Source organism: Lemur catta, chromosome 19 (genome assembly GCF_020740605.2).
Source record: "Lemur catta isolate mLemCat1 chromosome 19, mLemCat1.pri, whole genome shotgun sequence".
Taxonomy (NCBI): domain Eukaryota; kingdom Metazoa; phylum Chordata; class Mammalia; order Primates; family Lemuridae; genus Lemur; species Lemur catta.
The window spans coordinates 18,718,409-18,744,864 of record NC_059146.1 but is presented as its reverse complement, the minus strand read 5'-3'; the positions used below and the strand labels follow the sequence as shown (position 1 = coordinate 18,744,864).

Genomic DNA, 26,456 nt, shown 5'->3' with positions numbered 1-26,456 from the left:
GGCGTCTCTCTCACGTAGGAAGACCAGCCCAGGCACAAACCCGCCGTTAAGGTGTTTGTGGAAAACAAACTACGTTACCCAGAAGGCACTGCTCCATACGACGCCAGCGGGCGCTGGGTCAATGACGGCCCAGAACAGGGGGGTTTCCTGCCAGTCGCGGAGCTGGGGGCGGAACTTCCGGGCTTTCGGTGACAGACGTCATTTGGGCGCGACGGTTCCGTCCACGCCGGCTGCGGTGAGGGACCGGTGTTTCGTGGCCGCTGCCCGGGCAGCTGTTGGGAAATGAGCAGGTAGGAGGCTGAGACCGACCTCTGTGTCTTGGAACGGACCGCGAACCGCCGCGTAACGGGGGAGTGCGACAGTCAGCCAAGGTCACCGCGTCCCGAGCAGGCGGGGGCGCGACTGGGCCCGCGGGACCCGCCCTGCTAGCCGCATCCCAGGCCCGGCTCGGTCTACAGGGTCCCAGGATGTCGGCGGCGTGGACGGACCCTGCGCAGGTGAGTGGATGAGGGTTTTGGCCTTGCTGCTGCTCTGCTGGTTCGGAGAGGCCTCCCGGGTAGGATGGCAGCCAAGAGAGCCGCAGGATTTCCCTTTGTAGTTATGCCTGTTTACGAAAAGCAGAGCAGGCTCGTCAGTTAAATTCCAGTCGTAGTACATGAGAGACCGAATTACAAACGGGCAATAGCCAGGCTATACTTAAAAGTATGACTTTGTTCTACAATTTGTAGCAACCTTACCAGGAAACCAACTCCGTTTTCTACAGTGAACAACTCTGGAAGCCATCCTGCCCTAAGCTTCACTTACTAGGAGCTGGATTGCTATGTCTAAGTGGCAATCCAGGAAGCGAAACGATAACTTCTGTGACATTCAGCCCCAAATGTCCAGGATTTGATTAATAACTGACCCCCTAATTTTTGTCCCTGATTCCAACATAGGACCAACCAGGGAAAGCTATGCATGCACCCTACCCAGTCACATAGGATGCCCTGCTTCTAGTTAGCACAGTGTCAGGCCTCTGACTGGTACTGAGTAACTGGTTGGAGAATAAGTAAATGAGGCTCCACTCCAGGAACTCCCATCACACGTGTAATCCAGACTCTAAGCCATGTCCTGCAAATCCCTATCCTACCTACCCTGGCTGGCCACCTCTAACCTTGTTTCCTTCCCTTTCCTCACTCCCTGCTCTTCAGACACACCAGCCTGATCATGCAAAACTCTTTCCCACCTCCTAGCCTTCACCATTGCAGTTCCCTCTGCCTCAGACACTGTCCTCAGATCTCTGCAAGATTGCCTTTCACATCTTTTTGGCTCTGTTTAAATGTCACTTCTTTGGAGAGGCCTTTCCTGGCAGTTCAGGCTAAAGTAGCCGCTTCTCCGTTTGCCTTTGGTTTGCCTTTTTTATATAAGGAATCTGGGAAAATTTTAAAAAAAACTGCTGAATCGAGGTCTTCTAGAATGTTGTGAGGCCAGAGAGTGTGAGTAATAACATAAGAATCATAATTGGCACTCACTGAGGCTTGATGTGAACTGAGGGGCGGGCAATATTTATCATCTCATTTAATCCTGATCTTCTCTGAGTTAGATTCTATTATTAACACTGCTTTACGTGAGAAGAGTTCAAGATTCCCACATTTTTTTTTCCCTGTGAGGAGCTCTTCATCGTCACCACATGTTTAATTACCTGCCCAAAGTCACACAGCACTTAGGTAGCAGAAACTCACAATTAGTACGTGGACCACCAGAGCCTTTGTTTTTATAGATTGTGGGCAGGGAAGTCCTAGAGGTGACACTTAAAGTGAACTTTGCAGTTCTCCTCCAGAAAGTCACAGTGGTCACTGGGGGTGAAGGGCAGATATCTAAGCAGAGAGAACTGTGTAGACAAAGGCAAAGTATATTGGTTGTTTAAGAAGGTGCAAGAGGGCCTGTGAGGTTGCCATGGTATCCCCACCTCCTGTGGTCTTTGGCTAGATGTTCATCCCACCTTTAACCCATACAGCATTGTGGCCAGTGATAAACCTGTGTTCTTATGACCACAGCTTGCGTTATCCTGGGCCACTTGAGTTTCCTGGTCCTGATATACATTGGCCTTAGAGATACCTGCCAGCAGGACTCAGGGAGGAAAAAGGCTAATGGTTATGCAATCTCGACCTGGAAATCTTTGGGGTCTGGGGAAAGGGGTGGAGAGGAGTTAGGGTAGTGAGCTGGTCCGGGCCCTGCCGCTCATCAGGTGTTTGACACCGATGAGTTTAGTGATAAGTCTTTTGCCCATGTAATAAAAATATTTTCAGGAGCTGCTGAAATGGATCGAATAACAAAAATATATGAAAATGCTTCACAGCCTCATTACCGTAGATTCACTTTAGTGATGGAGGCTTGTTGGGGTTGCACCATTAAACCCTGGATCAAAGGGACCTGGGTTCAAATTCCATCTCTGCTTATAAGACATGAGACTCTGGGTGAATTTGTGGAGCTCCCTTAGCCTCACATCACTGTCACATGCAGGTGATTGATGGTAGTCTTTACCTCAGAGGCTGTGGGAGGATTGAAAAAACCTCAAAGCTTATCAAGCACTGCATATTTTCTCTTTAAATCTCACAACTGTTACTGTAACATGGGAATTACTGTATTGATCTGAAAATTAAGGCTTAGAGATGAAATGAGGTCCCTAAGGTCACACAACTAGCAGATGTCAGTTTCAGGAATTTGTATTCAAATCTAGGAGTCTGACTTCAGAGCTGGGGACTCATAGTCACTTTAACACAGGCTGCAAATCTCTGCATGGGGCAGGCACCTAGCTGGACCACTGAGGCTCAGGGACTGTTCTTGTTACCATTATTGCTATTGTTATCATTATAATTATTTCCTCATTCCTTGACATTCTGTTGCCCTTACTGTCTGCATCTCATGGTCCCATGTCATTGCCACTGTCTTCTTTCATTCTCTGATGGCTTTTGCATAGGAGACTTCTCTCCCTTACACCATTGTGTTGTGTCCAGGCAATGTTTGTCATGCTCCTTCAGCCTGGTACAAAGTGAGGTGGGCCTTGATCTCTTTGCACCTTTTCCAACAAAGCACATATAACAGCCCCAGGGCTAACTCTGCTATTTGACTTTCCAGGTGTCTGTGACCTTTGATGATGTAGCTGTGACTTTCACCCAGGAGGAGTGGGGGCAGCTGGACCCAGCCCAGCGAACCCTGTACCAGGAGGTGATGCTGGAAAACTGTGGGCTTCTGGTGTCTCTGGGTAAGGCCTTCTACCTCTACCATGCAGGGGACCTGCCACCTCCTACTTTCCACCCTCTACCTCCAGGCCTGGATGGTCAGTAACGCCTCTGGAGCCTGCCTTACCTCCTTACCACAGCTTCTGCCATTTTCTAGACTTGCATCTTCTATTTGGTCTTCATGTGTCTCTTTGGGCAAGAAACAATATTCTATGTCTTCCAGCCAAAGGAAAAGAAAGCGTTAGAAGGCAGTGGGGTGTTTTGCAGAAGCCAAAGGTTGGATTTCCACCTGCACCTTAATAAAGGACTGATACGGGAACTAGAAACCCCACAGTTGTGTCCTGGCTTTTCTCCCTGGGTCTGCTCATGTCACTGTCTATTCAGTATAGCTTTTTCTGCCTTAGTGAGTTTGGGGCAAGAGTGGCCACCCCAGGCCTTGTTTTCTGACCCGCAGATTGCTTATCTGTATTTCTCTGGTCCCTGTGGGGTATCCTGAGGCAGCACGTGCTGCCACCCCCTCCCAAGCCCATACTTTCCTAGATCTCTCACCCAGTGCCCAGCAGAGATGGGCCTCTGTCTGAGACCCTTTTTTGGAGTTCCAGAGAAGAATCTGACTGAGGGAGCCTGGGTGGCTCAGGTATTCCCTCCACAGCTGAGTTAACAGGGTCAGGCATGATGGGATATTCTCCAAGAAAGGGGTGAGTCAGACAGACCCCCAGGAGGCTTTTGTTTTCTAAACAACACAATCTCAACCATGAGGCTTCTTTATTTTCCTGTACCGTCCTTGTGATTTCCTCTTTCCTAAGTACAGGACGGAGAGCCTCTGCTAGTGTGAAAGAGATTTAGAGCAGCGCTTCTCAACGGTTGGCTGTTTTGCCTCCCAGGAGACATTGGCAATGTCTGCAGTCATTTTTGTTGTCACACCTGGGGTGTGAGTGGTACTGGCATTGAGTGGGTCGAGTCCAGAGATCCTGCTGAACATTCCACAGTGCACAGGACAGTCCTCTCAACAAAGAAATGTCAGGAGCGGCAAAGGTGAGAAACACCAGCATAGACAATTCTCTGCTTGAAGGTAATCACCAGAGACCATTCAGTTTGGAGAAAAGGAGGGTTCCAATCCAGGAACATTCTCAAAACTCAGTTTAGTGCAAGACATGACTATTTTTAGGGACTGGAATTATGTTCTATACCAATATGAAGAGATAAAACAAAGGCAGAAAAATTTGAAAGATTTTTTTTATTTTTAGTGTTGTAGTCTTTTTTTGAGACAGAGTCTCACTCTGTTACCTGGGCTAGAGTGCCGTGGCATCAGCCTAGCTCACAGCAACCTCAAACTCCTCGGCTCAAGCGATCCTCCTGCCTCAGCTTCCTGAGTAGCTGGGACTACAGGCACGTGCCACCATGCCCAGCTAATTTTTTCTATTTTTAGTTGTTTGGCTAATTTCTTTCTATTTTTAGTAGAAATGGGGTCTCGCTCTTGCTCAGGCTGGTCTCAAACTCCTGAGTTCAAGTAATCCTCCCGCCTCGGCCTCCCAGAGTGCTAGGATTACAGGCGTGAACCATCTCGCCTGCTTACTTTTTATAATATAAACTTTTTAGTATGTATTTTTTATGTATGTGCTATATATTATTACCATGTAATTTGTTATAAATTTTTGGTATATAATTTTTAGATTTCTAATTGGGTTATATTGTGGACATTGTTTTAATTTATTTATGGTGTACAATTCACTTAATTAAAATTTTTTTATATGTAATTTATTTAAACTTTATTTTCTACCTCTGTATTTAGGGAATATTTGTTTTTTGTTATTTTTAAAACTAAATAATCTAGAACTAGTATTATGTTTGCTAAACCTGGCATTTGTGTAGTACATAGATTTCAAGTTCTCTTTTCTTCCCCCCACCCCACTCTGAACCTGTAGCTGCCTAAAGGCACAGAATTTTCCCCTTTTACTTCTTTTTTTCTTGTTTCAGGCTTTTAGCTTCCTAGAACAGTGGATTTTAGTTTGTGCCTCTGGGTAATAAGAGGAAAGTGGGGTGGGGAAGGGGCTTGGTTCCTCTAGACCACAGGCTGTCCCTGGTACAGCCTCTGTCCCAAGTATAATCCTTCCTCCCATCTAAAAGGGCAAGCCAGTATGATCAATGTCTAACAGGATGGGGAGAGAAAATAACTCAGTTGAGCAGCCCACTAGTGCCCTTGGTATTGTTGGATTGGTGTCCCAACACACCCTTTTGGATGAAGCAGTTCCTCACTCTAACCACCGCTTGGGTCACCAACCCAGAAACTAGGCATATCTAACTCAGAAAAGCAGGCCAATGAGATCAGTCTGTCCCAGAATGGTGCCAAGTAGGGAATTACTGTCCTTGCAGACCTAGACTATGACACCTTTAAACCAGCGGTCCCCAACCTTTTGGGCACCAGGGACTGGTTTCATGGAAGATAATTTTTCCACAGACCCAGGGTGCTGGGGTGGGCAATGGTTTCAGGATGATTGAAGCGCATTACATTTATTGTGCACTTTACTTCTGTTATTATTACATTGTAATATATAATGAAAGAATTACACAACTCACTATAATGCAGAATTAGTGGGAGCCCTGAGCTTGTTTTCCTGCAGCTAGATGGTCCCATCTGGGGGTGATGGGAGATAGTGACACCCGAAGTGTGTTGCTTATGTCCAGTCTATTCCGTAATCTCATTTGGCTGCTGCCACCACAGAAAACTCTGCTTCACAAAGATAGGATGTTGGAAACGGAAGCAGGCTTTTCAGTGCTTTTGTGGCAATCTCAGGATATTCTGCCTGACTTTAATCCAGAATGTAGGGAGACTTGAAGTTGTCTCAAACATACTTTTAAGTTCACCATCATTTGCGAGCTCAAGCAGTTTTGATCCTCTTCTAGCATAGACAAAGTTGATTCACCTGGCTTATTCACAAATGCATCACGGATCCATGCCTTCCCAGTTCAGGCGCCTTTTGTGGTTGTGAAGTAATGCTTAAACTCTTTTGGAAGCTGAGATAGGTGATCATGCACCAGCTGGGAGAAATAAGGCCCTGGCTCAGTCTCTTTCAAAATCTCTACTAATGTTTGAAACTGTCAAAAACACCAGTGTTCACTTGCTGCCTCCATAATTCCAGTTTGGCTTTGAATGCAGCCACTTTTATCTGCCGACTTGAACACAGTTGTCGTTCTCCCCTGAAGTGACAGATTGAGTTCATTGAGCAAGTTGAATATGTCACACAAATAAGCAAATTTTGTGTCAATGAAACTTGCTGCCAGTAGTGACTGTTTTTCTACAAGAAATCTTTGGAGCAGCTCTTGTAACTCAAAAACTCTGGCCAAAGTTCTACCTTTAGAAAGCCATCTCACTTCTGTGTATAAGGGAAGACGCATGTGCTCTGTGTCCATCTCCTCACAAAGCTGCATGAGCAGACGTGAATTAAGGACATGTACTTAATGTGGTTGCTAATTTTAATCACATCCTGCACATGTTGTTTAGTTCAGGTGACATTTTTTGGTTAGCCAGCATTTTTCTATGGATGGCACAGTGCGTAGACTCACATTCAGAAGCGGCCTCCTTGACCCCAGTAGTGAAACCAGAGAGCCATCCAGTCATGGCAGCCACTCTGTGCATATACCAACACAAAATGACCAATTCAGTTTTCCTGATATGTAATTATTCAAAGACTTGAATAGTTCTGCAGCTGTGATGCTAGTTGGCAACAAAAGTGTGCATAACGTATTCTCGTGCACATCCTCTTAAGAAAATATATCACACAAAAACAAGCATAGTTGCCTTGTTGTCAACATCGGTAGACTCGTCAACCTGGATTGAGTACCATGGTTGCTCATTAATCCTCTCTAACAATTGTGCCTCAGTATCCTCTGGTATTTCATCAATTAGTCTAGTTATGGTGCTGGCCAAAAGAGGAACATGTGCCATGTTTTGAACTGCAGCCTCTGAAAAGTTCATGACAAATGTCCTTAGCAGCAGGCAGGGTCAACTCATCACCAAGAGTAAAGGGCTTCTTAGCTTTAGCAATGCTGTTAGCCACTAAGAATCATGCTCTCAAGGCAGACGCAGTTGATGCAGTGGTAGCCTTCGATAATTGCTTCTGTTTTTTGTGTTCATGTTTTTTTCTTTTGAAAAACTCCAAAGGCTTGTCTTTTAATGTAGAGTGCTTGGTTTCCATGTGGTGAAGCAGTTTTTAAGTTTTGAAGTTTCCCTGGCTTCGTTGGGTAGCCAGTTGCCACATACTGTACAAAGCAGGCTTGGAGAATAAATCACCTGTTGCAATGAACCCATAATTTAAGTAGAAGTCTTGGTATTTTCTTTTAAATGCAGCTTTCATTTTTTTGGCAGTCTTAGAGTCTTCTGCTGTCTCCTCATTGGGTCTTTATTTTCAAAGAAGCTCTCCGGCAATGTTTGTTTTTTACTCATTTTTGCTAGGGTTAGCTTGTGAGCTTACCAAAACTGTGAGACAAGTGCACAGTGTGGGGAAAGTGGCGTGGATGGAAGTGGTAAATAAAATAATGGGCAGGCCATGCATGGACTAAAATAGTGTCAAATTGTGACTTAAAGCCTGCCATCAGATGGAGCTGTACAATTGAAGTTCATCAACTCACTTGCCACTATAAAGCCTGCCACCAGATGCAGCTTAACTGTCTTTTGCCACTCACTGATAGGGTTTTGATATGAGTCCGCAAGCAGTTGATTTATTGGGGTCTCTGTGCAGTCAAACCTCTCTGCCAATGATAATCTGTATTTGCAGCCACTCCCCAGTGCTAGCATCACTGCCTCAGCTCCACCTCAGATCATCAGGCATTGGATTTTCATACGGAGCACCAGCCTAGATCCCTCCCATGTGCAGTTTACAGTATGATTTGTGCTCCTGTGAGAATCTGATGCCACTGCTGATCTGACAGGAGACGGAGCTCAGTGATGGGGAGTGGCTGTAAATACAGATGAGGCTTCACTTGCTTGCCTGCACTCACTTCCTGCTGTGCAGCCCGGTTCCTAACAGGCCATGGACTGGTTACTGGTTTGTGGCCCGGGGGTTGGAGACCACAGCTTTAATCCATTGAGGGACCAGAGGAGCACTCCTTCAGGAGTCCCACAACACTTCAAGTTGGAAACCCATACCAGCAAACAGCAGATGCAGGATAAAGCAGCAGCAGGCAAAGCTCAAGCCTGCCAATAGTGAGCAGTGCCTTCTCGAGTAGAGCAGTGTGGTGCAATCATGTAGTGAGCTGACAGTTGTCTACAGACATGACCCTCCAGCCAACACTGAGTCATGCTGCTTGGTCTACCAGTTGTATTAATTTGTACCCACAGGATTTTAATTTATAGCAGTGACTTAGTGACAACACTGAGAAGTCAATACCATTGAAAGAAGAATTTATTATGTACAGAGAAGAGAACATGGCACCATATTCAGGGCCTCATGAAGAAGCACCAGGAAGCAGCAGGGAGGGAAAAGCACAGGCCATAGGTATTATTGGGGTTTCTTCTGGAAAGGCAGGCAGGGCATGGTCAGTGGTTTAGGATTGGGTAGTTGGAATAATTTTAGTGAGCTCTGGGGTATGGGGGCTGTCCCTAGTTGCCTGGCACCTGGCTGTGGGTTGATCTGGGGCAGGGGAAATACTGCCTTGGTATGTGAAAGTTAGATAAAGGAAGTAGTTGTGGGTATGGTTTTGGACTGGGTGGTTTGCATGTGCAAGGCATGTGCTTGTTCCCAGGGGAGTTGTTTCTTATCCTGGGGCTGAGCTAGCCTTGAGATGGGCAGTCTCTCCCAAAGTCTGAAAACCTTTAAGGTGTTAAAACAGGAAATACAGAAAATTATTTAAAAACATGGTTAATATATCTGTCCTGGACAAAGTCAGGAAAATATGACCATGGTATTAAGTCTGTCGTGAACCTAAACTTAACTCCGTTTAGAAGATGCATGAAGCTACCTTTTATGGGTTTTTTGTTTTGTTTTTGTGAAGTAAAATCCTCTCTTTGTGAAATGTTGATGAGAGTAGATGGTCTTGCTATTTCTATAAGTGTCCTTAAGTAATCATTTCACTGTGGGACTTTGAGTTTTTAAAATTTTTAATGGTTTATGAAATGCCTTGGTGTGGAGTCACTGAGCCTGCTTCCTGCCACTGAGGATGGGTACTCCAGGTCCCATCCCTGCCTCATACCACCTACCACTTGCTCTCTGCGATGCTTGTCGTTTCCTCTTTAGTGTAGTGCTTGAGAAGCCAGGATCCGGAGCCAGACCCCTGGTGTCCAGTCCCAGCTCTGCTACTTAAAAACTTGTGGCCTTGGGCAATTTACCGAACTATCTGTGCCTCAGTGTGCTCATTGGTCAATTGAGCAGTTGTCCAATCTCCTTCCCAGGGCTGTGTCCAGGGTAAATGTGTTATTGTATGAAAAGGGCTCAGAAGAGTGCCTGGGAGACCAGAGTGTGTGCAAGGAAGCCCTTGGAATTCCTGCTGCCACTGATACTGTTATTGTCATCCTCGTCATGATTATCATCATGGTCAAGAGTGGATGCACCATGTTCTGGGCATTGTTGTGGAGCTTTGGGGTTAAACAGCACAGAGAGTGGAGATGCCAACACCTGGGTTTCCTTATTGGCTCGGCCACTCACCAATTCTGTGCTCTTCAGGAATCACTTTATCTGCCTGAGCCTGGTTTTCTTTGTCTATAAAATAGTATTGATAGCGATATAGACTTCCTGGGGATGATGTGAGGAATCCTCAAGTTGAATCCTCCATTTAGTCCATGGTCTAGAGGAAGGGTGCTATAAAACATTGGTTAGGATGTGAAAAAGGATTGGGATCAGTGAAGACACATACCTTATTTTGAATGAAATGAGTCAATAATTGAAATACATCAGTTTTTCTCTAAAGTATTCCATAAATATTGTTCAATTTTGAAACAACATAATCCATTTATATTGCTTGGCACAGTCCCTTGGGGATGGTTCTATCCTATAAGTATTAGTTTTTGACTTGCTATTAAGAGTGAAGCTTCCATGGCAACATAGCATAACATGCTCTTGGTTTCCGGGTCATGTGAGAGCTTTTAGTTTGGGTGGATGGGAGCAGCTTCATTCCAAGGTCTGATCCTCATCCTGAAGTCCCAGATTAGATGGAGGGTCTTTATTTCTTTTCACCAAAATCATGTGTCTACTTTCTTTCTCCATCAACAGGTTGTCCCATTCCCAGATCTGAGCTGATCTACCAGCTAGAGCAAGGGCAGGAGCTGTGTACAGTAAGGAAAGACCTCTCTCAAGGACGCTGTCCAGGTAGGAGCCACGGTCTCGACAACCGGGGGGCCCTATAGGCTTGAGACTGGGAAGAGACCACTGGTCCTGGAATCTCAGGGAATCTTCTTCTTGTGGCCTCTCTAGGAATTGGGGGCCTGGGGCCCCTTGACATGTGGTCCCTCTCTTCTCCCAGCCCCATTACACATGTCTTCGCCCCTTGGGGAGGAGTGAGTATGATGAACTGAGATCTGTCTTGGGGCTCCAAGTGCATGGGCCTGAAACCTGGCTTGTCCATCACTGGCTCTGTGGCTCTAGCGAAGTTGCATGATCTCATGTCTTTGAATATATTTTCAGCTAAGTTAACACTAGCTGCTTCTGCAGACAACCTCCAAAATCTAAGTAGTTCAGCATAGAGAAAGGCCCTTTCTTACTCTCCCAATTTCTCTCTCTAGCTATATCCTACCTACCACCCTTTTCCTCTTTCTCCATCAGCCCATTCTCTGAGTGTCAGTTGGACACCGAAGCAGGTCTTGCTCATGTCTTCCTGCATCTCCTGTTTTGTAGAATCTCTAGGTGACATTTGGCCTTCTCTGTCCCACATCTGGACTGCTGAGGGTACTGAGGCTATCATGTGTTTTGGTTGGTGCCCCTGCAGAGTCATGATGCTCTTCTGTGTTGGTCCACTGAGCCAGCCTATGTCTTTGTGCCATCTCTCTCCAGCCCTTCAGAGTCTGTTCCAAACCTTCTCCCTTCTTCAATTCCACATCTCCACTTTTGTATCTCAAAGGCACCTAAACTCTCAGGCTGAACGAGGAACTTGTGATCCTGCTCACTTCTTCCACCTCAAATTATTGAATGGTCCTGCCATCCAAGCAGGGTAGAAGACTGGATCCAGCCTGAGATGACTCATCAGCACCTACATTTTCATCAGTCCCTACATCCAGTCATCCCCAAATCCTGTCCATTTTACATCATGCAGGTCTTGTGAATTCATCCCCTCTGCCACCTTCTTCAAATCTGTCCCCATACTTTATTCCAAGGTTTCATCATCTCTTTCCTAGGGAATTTTAATAGACTCCAAATTGTTCTATCTGCGTCTGCTTTGTGCCTCTGGTCTGCTCTGTGTCCTGCATGAGGTCTGGCACTCAGGCCTTGTTCCAAACAATTAGCACTTCCCCATCCACCAGTGTGTCAAGTTTTCATGTTGAAAACAAAGTCCTTGTATTGCTTAGACATCAGCCCTTATGTGGTCATCTCAACCTCTCATAATGCGTAGCTTCTGTCCCCTAGGGGAAGAGGTGTTGTCCCTGGCCACGGCGAATTCCTTCCCCAGATTCCAGATCACACCGCTTCATGGACATTCTTTCTTCACTTATATTCTGCTTGTTTTGTAAATTCTTTCTCAATATAAAAATATGGTCAAGTTCCTTACACTTGAAGAAAATGAAATAAATACTCATGGCTCACAATGCTTTCGTATATTTATTCACATTCTGTGCATTTAATTCTTTACATACTTTCTTTCTCATATAAACAGTGATGCTGTGGGCATTCATGAATATTCATCTTTCACATATGTAGGGGCATTTTTTCATAGTATTTCTTGGAGTGAAATTACTGGGTTATAGGCTGTGCAGATGTTCAGGTTTGCAGGATCATTTCCATTGTTTTCTGAATGGGCCTCTGCCAGTTTCCATTCCTTCAGGAATGTATAGGAGGTCCCATTGATCCATATTTTATCCAGTATTTGATACTGTAAGGCACCTTAATGTTTGATGATCAAATCCACACAAAATAGTATATCTTGTGTTCTTATTTGCGTTTTTCTCATTGCTAAGGCTTAGCATCTTATAGGATTTTTGGCCAATCTGTATTTTCTTCTGTGAAATGTCATTTCATGATAATTGCCTGTTTTTCTGTTAACTTGTTTGTTTTTCTCTTTTTGATTTGGTTTTTGTGCATTTCAGATACCTACCTTTTATCAGTTATATTTGCTATAAACATATTCTTCTAGTTTTAAAAAAAAAAGTCTTTATTCTCTGGAGTATCTTTTGTTGAATAGAGGTTTTTATTTTAGTGGTCTGATTTATGACTTTTCTTATAGGATTAATGATTTTATGTCATATAAAAATGTTGCTTTACTCCAATATTGAAAAGATATTCTTATTTATTTTATTCTAAGTTTTAAAACTTGGCATGTTACATTTAAGTCATTATCAACCTGAACTTGAATTTGTGTATAGAAAGTGATAGAGTATAGTTATTTTCATTCCCCTTGTGGGTAGCCAATTTTTCTTACCTTGTTTCCTTAATAGTATCCTTTTTTACCACTGAGCTGCTGTTTCTCCCCTGCCATCTACCAAACCTCCATCTGTGTGAGTGGATTTCTAAGTTCACCATTCATTTTTTATTGCCATTTTGCATTGAATGCAAATACAAATCTCTGTGCCAGTACCACTCTGCCTCGTGAGCCCTGTACCAGGAGTGGCACTGTTCGTCCCCTCTATTACCTAGGTCAGAATCTCAGGAATCAGCTCCCTCTACCCTCGTCTTTTCCTACATTCTCATCAACACCATCCTCAGTTCCTTTGTACATTCTGTCTCCTAAGACCATGGTGCTCTTTGTACTTTTCTCTTTGTGGCAAAGAGATAGCAAAACATAGCAGATATTAAGGCACTATTTACAGCTTCATTTTTTTCACTGAAACAGTGATTTTGTTTCTTCTGTTTTGACATTACTAACAGACCCTTCTGTTTGTTGGATTTCTTTCAGATGACAAAAGAAAACCCAAGACTCCAGAACTTACCACTGGTGAGCCAGCTTTGTCTGAGGGAGTCTCACTCTGGGGACAACTAATGGAAGGGGTAGCAGGGGAACTCCAGTTGGGGCAAGCCAAGGACCCAAATGGGCCATGTGAAATGCAGGGAGCACACTGGAGACCACCAGTAGATCCCCAAAAGGGGAAGCTTCCTGGGAAAATGAGCTCTGAACATGATAATTTAGGGACAGCTGATGGTATGTGTTCAAGGACTGTACAGGAGCAAGCCTCTTTAGGAGATGCTGTCTATGACCGTAACTCACATGGATCAGGTAAAGATCCCATATATCAGGAAGAGGAAAATATCTTTAAATGCAGTGAATGTGGAAAAGTGTTTAACAAGAAATGCCTTCTTGCTCGGCATGAGAGAATTCACTCTGGAGTGAAGCCCTATGAATGCACAGAATGTGGAAAAACCTTTAGCAAGAGCACATACCTCCTTCAACACCATATGGTCCACACTGGCGAGAAGCCCTACAAGTGCATGGAGTGTGGAAAGGCCTTCAACCGCAAGTCACATCTTACACAGCACCAGCGGATTCACAGTGGAGAGAAGCCTTATAAGTGCAGTGAATGTGGAAAGGCCTTCACCCACCGCTCCACTTTTGTCTTGCATAACAGAAGCCACACTGGAGAAAAACCCTTTGTGTGCAAAGAATGCGGCAAAGCCTTTCGAGATAGACCAGGTTTCATTCGACACTATATCATCCACAGCGGTGAGAATCCCTATGAGTGCTTTGAGTGTGGCAAGGTCTTCAAACATAGGTCATACCTCATGTGGCACCAGCAGACTCATACTGGGGAGAAGCCCTATGAGTGCAGTGAATGTGGGAAAGCCTTTTGTGAAAGCGCAGCCCTGATTCACCACTATGTTATCCACACTGGGGAGAAGCCCTTTGAGTGCCTCGAGTGTGGGAAGGCCTTCAACCACAGGTCATACCTTAAGAGGCACCAGCGGATTCACACCGGGGAGAAGCCTTATGTGTGCGGTGAGTGTGGAAAGGCCTTCACCCACTGCTCTACTTTTATCCTTCATAAAAGAGCCCACACTGGAGAAAAACCTTTTGAGTGTAAAGAATGTGGAAAAGCCTTTAGCAATAGGGCAGACCTCATTCGGCACTTTAGCATCCACACTGGAGAGAAGCCTTATGAGTGCATGGAGTGTGGAAAGGCTTTCAACCGCAGGTCAGGCCTCACAAGGCACCAGCGGATTCATAGCGGAGAAAAGCCCTATGAATGCATTGAGTGTGGGAAAACCTTTTGCTGGAGCACAAACCTCATTCGACACTCCATCATCCACACTGGAGAGAAGCCGTATGAATGCAGTGAATGTGGAAAGGCCTTCAGTCGCAGCTCATCCCTCACTCAGCATCAAAGGATGCATACTGGCAGAAACCCTATCAGTGTAACAGATGTGGGAAGACCTTTTACAAGTGGGCAAACCTCAGTCAATATTCAAGAGCTTTTACTAGGGAAAAACTTTTTGAATGTAACCACTGAGGAAAATCTTTTGCAGGAAGAAACATCTTACATCGCATCTGACCATGCATACCAAAGAGAAACCCCACAAGTGTCTTCACTGTGAGAAAGCCTGTTGCAGTATATCACTTGTCACCTAAGGAGTCATATTAGAAATTAAGCCAGTTTAGAGCCTTATTCTCCATCTAAGAATTCACCCAGGAGAAAGATCCAGTGGTTATCTGTGCACTTAGGAAAATCTTTAGCTACGTCTTTCTCTTTAGTTTACAGTGCAATGTTATCTCAGGAATTTTTACAAAAAGAAGGAGGTTACAGAAAAAAGAAAAAGAAATACAAGCACTGCTTCTTTCATACTACTCTTGTATATACATTCATTGCTATCCAGTGTAAGGAAAGTTAGACAGTTGAGGGCAAGTCTAGAATCTTAGTGAATGTCTTCTTTGTTCCACAACATTGTCTCTATCCTGGAAGAACATACTTTTTTTGAAAAATATGAAGGCTTGAGTTATGAAATACTTTTATATTTAAAGAGATAGGGAAACACATATGAATGGGCACATTTTATTGCATCACTTAAGACTGTTTAGGTCTTTACTTTTTAAAAAACCCTTTTTTTATGTGGTTCTTAACACCTAACACTCAGAATTTTTCTTGATTCCCATCTGTTGGTTTACTTGTTTGCTGTAGCTATATGATAAATCTCAAAATTGGGTAATGTGATTTTTTTCTCTTTATGCTTTTTATTTAAAGTGATTTAGCATTCCTAGTTCTTTTGACTTTTCATATATACTTTGGGGTTAGTTTTTCTGTTTTTACAAAAAATTTTTGCTTGGATTTTGATAGAAATTAAGTTAAATCTGTAGATCAGTATGTCAAGAATCAGCATCTTTACTATGTTGAATCTTCCAATTCATGAACATGGCATAACTTTTTATTTAAGTATTCCTTGATATATTTCATTACTGTTTTATAATTTACACACTATAGCTCCTATACATTTTTCATATGATTTACATGTTCCTATCTTTCTTAGTGACTGGAAATGGCGTTGATAGTTAAACATTCAATTTCCACATGATGTTTGGTAGTATTCAGAAATATTTTCTTTTCTTGTGTTATTGCAGTAGATAGGATTTCCAGTGTGATATTGAATAGAAATAGTGAGAAATCATCCATGTCTTGTTCCTATATAAGGGAGAAAATGTTCAATTTCTCATTAGTGTAAGTTTTTTGTATAGAGTTTATTTATCAAGTTTAGAAAGTTTCCCTCTAGTCCTAATTTGCTGATATTTTTGTTACTATCAATCAGTATTGGATTTTGTCAAATCCTTTTTCTCCATCAATTGATGTAATTATGATGTTACTTCCATAGTCTGTTGATATATATTAAACCAGCCTCACATCTTTGGGATAAGTTCTGCTTGGTCATGGAGTATAATTTTATTTATATATTTTGTTACATTATTCCATTTGCTTGTATTTTGTTGAGGAAGTTTTCCTCTAATTTCATAAGTGATAATGATCTGTAGTTTTCTTCCATTTTCTCTGAATGGTTATTATCTGGTTTTGATGTCTAAGTGATTCCAGCCTCCCAACATGAATTGGAAGGAGTTCTTTTCTCTTCTGTTTTTTGGAAGACAGTGTGTAGAATTGGTGTTATTTGTTCTTTTAATGTTTGGCAGCATTCTCCAGTGAACCATTTGAGCCTGGAGAGTTTTCTTTTGGATGATTTTTAATTATGTATTTATTATATTTAATAGATAGAGAACTATTCAGAGTATTTCATATTGGATGAACTTTTATAGTTCTTTTCAAGGAATTGTTCCATTTTAGGTAAATTTTCTAATTTGTTTGTAGCATTGTTTGAAATATTCTCTTATGCTCTTGATGGCAGCAGGATCTGTACTTATGTCTCTTGTATATTTAATATTAGAAATATATCCATTTTCTTGTCTTTTTAAATTTTTTAGACATTTATCAATTTTGTTGCTCATTTCAACAGAATTGATATAAAGAACCAGCACTTTATATCACTGATTTTTTTTCCCCACATTTCTGTTCTTAATGTCACTGATTTCTGCTCTGGTCTACATGTATTGTATTCTTTCCACTTACTTTAGTTATTTTTGACTCTTAGTAATTTCTTGAGGTGAGTGTTTAGATTATTGATTGAGGCTTTTTGCTGTTTTGATGTAAACATTAACTTGTATAAATTTACCTCACAGCACTATTAGCTTCATCCTACAAGTTTTTTTTTTCAAGAAAACTGTTAAAAACTTTATTGAGATAATTTTAAGTCAAATATCCAATATAGCAACAGTCTGCAGTGTTTCAGCTTGTCTTCCTTTAAACCTGTGGTTGTCCTTCACCTCCTTCGAGCACCTCCATGGGCTTTAGATTTGGTAGACTCTCCTCTTTGACGTCAGGACCCGGGCATTCACCCCCATTCTCTGGCTGAGACAATGCCTGGAGATCAGCTTCCAGGTCAGGGCCTGGACCCTCAGGTGCTTCTGCATCTCTTTTCTCTCCAGGAGTGACATCCTGAGTTGCAGTTGGTGGCTCCTCCTGCGGAGGCTCTTCAACACTGGGTTCTTGGGCAACCACGGGCCCAACCTGCTTATGAAATCCTTGCTGGTTTCTTCTTAGTCTAGGCCTGTATGTTGATCCTCCTTGGTGACTCATATTTCTCACTGGGGACCGAGTCTCAGAGAAGGAAAATGAAGACGTGACCTCTCCTTCCACAGCTCTGTGCGCAGCAGCAGCATCCTACAAGTTTTAATGTTTGTAATTACATTTTATTCAATTTGAAACTTCTTGATTCCTTTTGAGACATCCTCTCTAACCTATGAATTATTTAGAAGTATATTGTTTAATGTTCTAGTGTTTGGAGTATTTCCTGGTATCTGTTTGTTCTGTGTTTCTAATTTGTTTCATATTTGATCTTACTGTTTGTATTTGTGAATTTTTTTTTTTTTTGACCCAGGATATGGCCTATCTAGTATAGCTGCTTGAAAAGAGTATGTGTTCTGCTGTCATTAGATGAAGTTTCTGTAAATGTTTATACAATCCTTTTGGTTGGTAGTGTTATTGAGGTCTGCTATCCTTGCTGATTTGCTGTCTAGTATTTCTGCTAATTGCTGTGAAGGGGTATTGAAGTCCTGAACTATAATTGTGAAATTATCTGTTCCTCCTTTACGTTCCATCAGTTTTTGCTTTACATGATTCAAAGCTCTGTTGTTTGGTACATATACATATAGGTTTGCTAAGTCTTCTTGGTATATTGCCCCTTTTATCATTATATAATGTCCTCATGTGTTCCTGTTAATTCTCTTGGCTCTGAAGTATACTTTATTTGATATTGATATGGTCACTTGTGCATTTTTTTGGCTAATGTTTGCATGGTTTATATTTTTTCATGATTTTATTTTAAACGTTATCTATGTAACCACATTTTAAAGTAAGTTTCTTATGAACAGGATATACTCAGGTCATGATTTTATATCCATTTTTCGTATTTCTTTTCTTTAATTGGTATATGTAGACTATTTGAACTTAAAATAATTATTGATAAGTTAGTGCTTATGCCTGCTGTTTCATGATTTGATGTTTTTAAAATTTCCTGTTTATTCATTTTTGTTTTTGTTTTTTGGTCTTCCTGTAAGTTCAACATTTTTTAGAATTCCATTTGATATATCTGTAGTGTTTTTTAGTATATCTCTTTGTATTATTAATTTTTTAGAAGTTGCTCTAGATATTACAATGTGCATGTATAACTTATCACAGTTTAATGGTATCAACAATTTAGCACTTGGATGTATAGAAACCTTACTTCCATTAGGTCCCTTTACCTTGCCTATTAATATAATTGTCCTAAGTAGTTCCTCTTCAAAAAATAAGTGTTATGTTAGAAGATGTACTTTTTGCTTCATTTGTCAAACATTTTACAAAAGCATTGTCTGCTTCTTTACCCATTCCATTGTGTTTTCTTTTTACTTGGAATCACAAGTCCTCTTCTGTTAACATTTCCTTTCTATTTGGTGAACTTCCTATAGTCTTTCTCCTAGGGTAGTTCTGGTGACAGATGATCTTTGTTTTTCTTTCTCTAAAACTGTCTTTATGCTCCCTTTATTCCTGAAGAATATTTTTGTGGGATATAAATTTTGAGGTCAGCAGTTTTTTTCTTTTGACAAGCATGCCTCTTTATTCTGTCTGCTATGGTTTCAGATGAGAAATCTGCTACCATTGTTCCCCAAATTGTTTCCCATTTCTTAATGCATCATTTCTCTCAAGCTGTGTTCAAAGTATTTTTTATTGTCTATAGTGTTCAGAAGTTTGATTATGATAGATAAGGCATGGAATTTTTTGAGTTTATCCTGTTTGCTCAGCTTTTTGATCTGTAAGTTTTGCCTTTTGCCAAATTTGGGCAATTTTCAACCATTTCTTCAAATATTTTTTCATCTCCATTCTTTCTTCTCTCTTTCTGGAACTCCAATAACATGAATGGTAGATCCACAGGTCCCTTATGATCTCATTTCTTTTTTCTTACTTCCAGTCTATTTTCTCTGTTTTTCATATTGATAAATTTCTATTGGCCTTTCTTTAACCTCTGTGATTCTCTCCTCTGTGATATCGAATCTACTGTTGAGTTTGTCCAGTAAGTTTTCATTTTGGTTTTTGTGTTTTGCAATTCTTTAATTCCCATTTGGTTCTTTTGTACATCTTCTATTTCTTTAGTTCTCTGGTGGTTTGTCTTGATATTTGGATAGAAATCCTACATTATCTGAAGGAATGGAAGGACCTGTAGTCTTTTCTGTTGGGATCCTCAAATATTTTTGTGAAAAGGTCTTACAACTGAGGGTAATAGGCAGATCATTCAGAGTTGTGTTCTCTAGGGCGAGTTTGTGCATAAAATTCCCAAGCTCTCTAAGCCTTGTGTTCTCAGAGGAGAAGGGCCCATTCTCCTTGTAAGATCACCCCTACCCTTTGTTGTTGGATACACACACCCTCCCTGAACCAGTTCGTCTAGGCTGTCTTCTGTACTCTATTGTTTAGTCTTTATTTTCTCCTTATTAGTGACTGTCTTTCCCATAATCTATGGCTATGTTCAAGTCTCAAGCTTCATCTCCAGCCTATTTCCACCCTGCTTTCCCATCAGTCTCTGCCCATTCCTTTTCTTTCTTCCCTCACAGACATGCCCTGTGCAACTGTTCTGTTAACTACCTGTCCTCAGCCCCTCACTCACATCCCTTTTATTCCACAGATACTGCTAAATGGCTCCCACTACTGTCTCCTGACTTGAGCAGGTCTCACAAAGATCCCTGTTGACCCCCCTCATCTTCCTTTTGGGACCTGTACACCTGTATACTACCTATGTACTACCCCTCTCTGTCTTGAAGATCCTTTCCTGGCTTTTGTGAATTCCTTTCTCCTATATAGTGTTGGTGTCTTTCTTCCATCTATTAAACAATTTTACTTCTCAGGATCCATCATGACTGTTGCTTTTCTAACTTGTGTACCTCATGGGTAAGTTAATTTCCCTCTGAAGGCATTTTACTCTCAATGATCTATGTAGTTTACCTAAATCTGTGTCTCCAGGTTGAATGTTTCTCGTGTTCATTACCCACTAGTCATCCTTCTACACCTTCTGTGTGTTCATACACACTGAGCCTATATGCATGTGTCCTGTGCCTGTGGCATTGGCCATGGGGATGCACCCGTAACAGTCATAAGAGCAAACAAACATATGGTATTACTGTGTATCAGACATGTTTTTTTCTTTTTTTTTTTTAAGAGACAAGGTCTCGCTCTGTCACCCAGACTGGAGTGCAGTGGTGCAATCATAGCTCACTACAGCCTGGAATTCCTGGGCTCAAGGGATCCTCCTGCCTCAGCCTCCCAAGTAGCTAGGACTACAGATGCACAGCACCTCACCTGGCTAATTTTTTCATATTTTTAGAGATGAGGTCTTGCTATGTTGCCCAGGCTGGTCCAAAACTTTTGGCCTTAAGCGATCCTCCCACCTTGGCCTCCCAAAGTGCTGGGATTAAAGGTGTGAGCTTACCATGCCTGGCCTCAGACATTGTTTTGAATGTTTTACACTGTTAGCTCTTTTAACCTTTACAACAACCTTATGTGGTAGGTAATGTTATTGCCCCTCTTTAACAGATTAGAAAACTAAGGAACAGAAAGATTAAGGAATATGTCAAGATTTCGTGATTATGAAGTTTAGATTTAGGGATTGGAAGTCAGATAGGCTGGCTTCAGAATCCATGTCCTTAACCACCTTATTCCCTTTCACAGAATGGGCCTTTGTTTCCTGGTCACCATTCATTTTTACTAAAATGGATCAAACAATGCTCATCTGTAATGCAGTATTCTCATTTGACAGTATATCTTGGCTATCCCTTCAAGCAAGTGAGATAAACCAAACTCACTCTTTAATGTCTTCATAATCTGTTGTAACTGTGTAGAAAATACAGATTATCTGGGTTTGAGGAAATGGAGGTTGGGAAGTGGGGAGGAGGAATAGAGAAGGGTGCTTAGGCTTGCATTTGGTTTTAGGTTTTGTGTTTGAGGTACTGGAAGGATATCTCAGTGAATCCCACTAACTTCTGCCTTGTTACCCAAGTCATACACATTGCAGCCATCTCTCCTTTTTCTTTCATCATCCCCACATCCAGCCACTGCCCCTTTCTCTTCTACCTTTTTGTTCCTTAGTAGACCCTTAATATGTGCGTGTTTTGGTGAATGGTGACACACAACGGTATTTCTGTTATAATTTTTGGTTCTCTCACAGAGTGTTTACCACAAAGCTGTGCATATAGGTGACACCATATATGATATAACGTGATCTCAAAGAGAATCTATGTGGGCTTTTATGGACAGATGTACGAGATTTTAGAAATCTTGATGAATGACGGTATTGGAATCTACAAGACCTACCCCCAGGTTCAGTGATTTTCTAGGAAGACACAGGACTCAGCATTTTGTCATACCCAATGGCTATCATTTATTACAGCAAAAGGATACAAGGCAAATTCAGTAAAGGGAAAAGGCTTATAGGCTAAACAGAGGGTACCAGGCACAACCTTCTAGAATCCTGTCTCAATGAAGTCACACTACATGTACTTAATTTAAGCTCCGTCTGGTACTTATGACACCTGTGAAATGTCTACTCGGGAATCTCATTGGGTATTCATTGCCCAGAATTTATATTGGACACATTTTCTAGCACATACCACAATGCTAGACCTCTAGAAGAATAGTAGGTGTTCAGCATAAGGCACATTGTTTGCACAACAATTTAGGTGCCTGGAGCTAGTTCTCATTTCTGGGAATAGTGGGAAACCTCCTGAAACCTAAAGTCAGAGGTGAACCTTGCAATATCAAGGGATAGCAATCTCAGGCCTGCTGTATTCTCTCTTTTTCACAGCAACTTAAGTGGACTCAAATGCTAAGTTCAAATTTCTGTAACAAACATTAAGCAAATACAGTTTTCTACAACAAAAATAAATCATAACTTTGAGATGAAGTGTTATATACTTGTTAACCATTGTAACCAAGAAACAAATTCCCAGTGGAATTTTTTTTTTTTTTTTTGAGACAGTCTTGCTATGTTGTCCCGACTAGAGTGCCATGGTGCCATTGTAGCTCACTGCAACCTCCAATTCCTGTACTCAAGCAATCCTCCTGCCTCCCCAGTAACTGCCAGCTAATTTTTCTATTTTTTGTAGAGACGGAGTCTTGCTCTTGTTTAGGCTGGTCTTGAACTCCTGAGTTCAGGCAGTCCTCCCACCTCGGCCTCTCATCATAGTGGAAGTTCTTAAACTAGCCAGGATTCAATTTAGTGATGACAGGAAGTGTTGTGAGAATGGACCTTGCCTCTGCCTAGTATCTTGCATAGATAATGGCTTTAGGTGGTTTGACTTGCAAATATTCCCTTTATTAACCTTTATTTCTGCAAAGATGTAATGGCCAGGTAAATGCTGTGTATTTCCATAGTATATATGTCAATTTCTCATCTACTTTTTGTCCTTGCTATTGAAAGTTGTAGCCTCGGCTGCAACAAAGAGATAATACGGGGTTCATAATTCCTGCACCATTAAATGTGGATAACTTGAGAATAAAGAATATGTTGTCGCAGGCTTTGTAACTTTCGCGGATGTCTGTGAGTTTCACTTGGAGAGGGAGTGGGAGCAGTTGGCCCTAGCTGAGAGGGCTCTCTACAGAGGTATAATGCTAAAGAACTATGGGAATCCGGTCTCTTGGTATATGTGCAGCTACCCTTTGTGCACAGATTGAGGCCCACAGATGTCCTTTCCTCTCTCCATTGTGGGAAGCTGAGGTACCTTGGCCAATGCTCAATGACATATTCAGTCTTAAGGATTAGAGATTTTTAATGTTTGCTCTGTGATTATTTTTGCTTATAAGCAAAAGTGTGTGCTACACATCTCACCAATTGAATGGTCCCAGCTAAATTGTAGGTGGGCAGCTTATTTTGCCTCTTTTGGAGCAGTGTCAAGAGTGTGGCCTGGCAGACAGACTTCCTGCTTATACTTCCTGTTATTGCTCTTTTCTACTGAATAACTTTAAGGAAATTCATCTCAACTCTGCCTCCTTTTAATTTGGAGATCTGTGTATTCAGCATGTATGTTTATTCTGTTGTTTTGACAATGGTACCTTGCTGATCCTGAAGAGACTGCCCATCCCAGGACTAGCTATTAATAATTCCAAGTGGTGGTAAAGGCATACCCCTGGGTATGCACCTTTCATGTGCAAACTAAACAATCCAGAGCCTATACCTGGCAACTACCTCCTTTATCAAGGAATCACACAAGGAACCACCATCTCACTGCCATAACCACCCCAGAGCAACTAGGGACAGTCCCTGCTGAAATTCAAACTGGCCAATCCTAAGCCTGCGTAGCTTGCTTAGCTTGCCTTGACCATTACTACCTGCAAAAGCACAATAAAGGCTCTTGCCCATGCTTTTCCCTCCTGCTGTTTGACCAACCCTCTGTTGGCCCCACTCGGCCCTACACAGCATGGTGTGTGCTGCTCTCTTGGGAGCTGCTCACAACAAAGTAGCACTATGATGGCAGTATCTCCTGATCTGCTGGCCTCATGATACCTGAATAATAAAGTTGGCATTTCAAAATACCACCTCAAACCATTAACAAGGTGGTAAATTTAGAGTTTACAGAGCAAATCAGCCATTTCCAAAGAATTCCATGTAATTGCCAAAGAATAGGATGTTAGTGCACTAAGCAAGACTAGGTGGACAACCTTGGATGGAGGAGGAGTCAGTGCCCAGGAGGACTGACCAGGTAAGTTACTAGTAACCAGGCACTGAAGGGACTGCTGTGTCAGTGGGATACCAGTAATCTGGGTGGTTGGAATTTTAGGAATGTAGTTCCAGATTCCCTTCTTGTTGCCTGACACTGCTCGACAAGGGCCAGGCACAAGTAATTGAGGGCCTCAGATAAAGAAACATGCTTTCAGGTATCATTCTGTATCATTTCTCCAACTTGCTGAGGTGTAAAGGAAGAAAGTCTGCATGCTGTTTCCCAGTCTTACCTGCATTTGTTTTCTTGATTATCCTCCCATTCACAGGCATCCTCATTACTCTCTCCTGCCTGCAAGCATTTGTAGCTGTGTGACCTTTCAACATATGTTTGCTACTCTTGCTCATTCTAGTTCCATTTCATGCCCCTGCTCTCAAGTAAAACTCACAGACATCTGAAATATTCCCTTCTTACCTATCTCTTGATCCCTGAAATCACACTTAAGCAGTGATCACCCCCTTGGCCCATCGCAGAGTCTCCTTCTGACTTTTGCCTTAGATGTCATCACGGTCACCCACAAGCCTGGGTGATTATTGCATCATGACTGTCCCATCAACCAGATTTCCAGCTCCAAAAGAGCACAGACCTTAACATGCGTTTCCTCCTAATTGTTCCATGCACATACATGGTTTCTAGTTCATAGATGTTCAGATATTTGCTAAGTGAACAAATGGATGAATGGCCTTAATAATTTTGACATTGTATTAATAGGTTATTATGTGGCATTCACTCTCCAGTATCACCTCAGACTTTAAGATTTGCTAGAAGGATACACAAGCCACAGAAAAGCTTCTATACTCATGGTTACACTTTATTACAACAAAAAGATACCAAGATCACCAAAGGGAAAAGGCACATAAGTTAAAGTCTACAAGAAACCAGCCACAAGATTGTAGGTGTTACCTCCCATTACAGTCACATGGAGACTCAATTCTCCCAGCAAAGATGTGTGACAACACGTTCAAAGTATTGGCGGTCAAGGAAGCTCACCCAAGCCTTGGTGCCCAGGGTTTCTACTGAGGGTCATTCACGGAGGAATGCAGTACCCACATGACTAACAACAGATGCTCATTCTACAGCTCTTACAGATAGCAAACATACGGGGTCCCAGGGCCTGTGGCATACAACAGCCAGCATTCACCATGAGTAATTTCGTTAGCATAGATTATCTCATGGAACTGATACAGCAAGGCCTATAACCTCAGGCATAAAAACTACTCTTACAAGGCAAGATACTCCAAGGACTCAGGTGGTCTTTCTGGAGCTGGTCAAGGGCCAGCATTCTTTACAATGTGTGGCATTTGAGCAACTGAAGCCTACTGAATTGACACTTTCCTGCATAATCCACCCCAATGTGCTTTCACTTTAGTTCCATTGTCTAAGTGTTCTCTCTGAGACACGGTTTCCTCAGATATATAGTTGAGGACTCATTAATTCCTCCAAGTCCAAGCTCAAATATAACTGTCTTCTCAGACCTGTTCCAACCACTCTACTTAATATTGCACAACTGCTTTTATCTCATTAATTCTTAGCTGCTCGAGTTTTTATTTCTAACCTATGTTGTTTAGGGGTTTTTGCTGTTGTTACTATTTTTAAATTTTTGGTCCTTAGAATGAAAGCTCCTCACAGACACTAATGTATTCTTTCTTGCTATATGTGTGTGTGTGTGTGTGTGTGTGTGTGTGTGTGTGTACATATATATTTCCATTGTTTAGAGCAGTGCCTGTCACAAGATAGCCAAATACTTGTTGAGTTAATTAATGAATAAGTTAAATATATAAAAAGATACTTTCAAATGGTTATGAGTGTTATAAAGATAAATAGAATAATGGCCTCTATGAGGACAGAATGGTGGATGTGAGCTGAGGCTCATCTCCTGAACCATATATCTACAATCCAGATGAGACTGACTCAACATTGTATCTTTTAAATTGCCTTGCAAAGTGCATTTCCTCAGCTTCTCTGATAAGTATTTGTAGAGTGACTGTTAAGTGGATTTTACCATGAGGCTACTAAACCCCCATAGTCTCTTGGCACCATTGTAGAACTGTTGGGTCAAACTTGGCTGTTGAGGATACTATTTTCTTGTCTCTTCTCTCATAAGCGAGCCTGTGGCTCCAGGGAGAACTTCAGTACCAGGTTGACAGTCATGGTTTGGGACCAAGTTATATTTTTGAGAACAAGAACAGATTCTACATTCTATATTTTTGAGAACAAGACAGATTCTACAAAGGATGAAGGAAGAGGCTGACTGGAGCAAATAGCAGTTACAGGAGGATTTCCTATGAAATGAGACTAAGATGAATACAAAGCAGCAGATTTCAGAGGAAT

At 42.0% G+C, this 26,456-nt stretch overlaps 1 protein-coding gene across 1 annotated transcript; it reads left to right on the top strand.

The window, feature by feature from the left end:
- Nucleotides 1-216: 216 nt before the first annotated feature.
- LOC123624577 (zinc finger protein 805) lies at nt 217-15,594 on the top strand. The gene is made up of 4 exons (XM_045532516.1): nt 217-497; nt 3,118-3,244; nt 10,427-10,522; nt 13,257-15,594. Exons 1-4 carry the CDS (start codon nt 468-470, stop codon nt 14,885-14,887), a joined length of 1,884 nt encoding a protein of 627 aa, XP_045388472.1. The 5' UTR covers nt 217-467; the 3' UTR covers nt 14,888-15,594.
- The last annotated feature ends 10,862 nt before the right edge of the window (nt 15,595-26,456 follow it).

What these genes read in the sequence shown, in the direction of transcription:
- LOC123624577 (XM_045532516.1), top strand. Translation starts at nt 468, where the DNA reads ATGTCGGCGGCGTGGACGGACCCTGCGCAG. An exon ending in TGGGCTTCTGGTGTCTCTGG is followed by an intron (nt 3,245 to 10,426) that starts GTAAGGCCTTCT and finishes CTCCATCAACAG; the next exon opens with GTTGTCCCATTCCCAGATCT. An exon ending in CTCTCAAGGACGCTGTCCAG is followed by an intron (nt 10,523 to 13,256) that starts GTAGGAGCCACG and finishes GATTTCTTTCAG; the next exon opens with ATGACAAAAGAAAACCCAAG.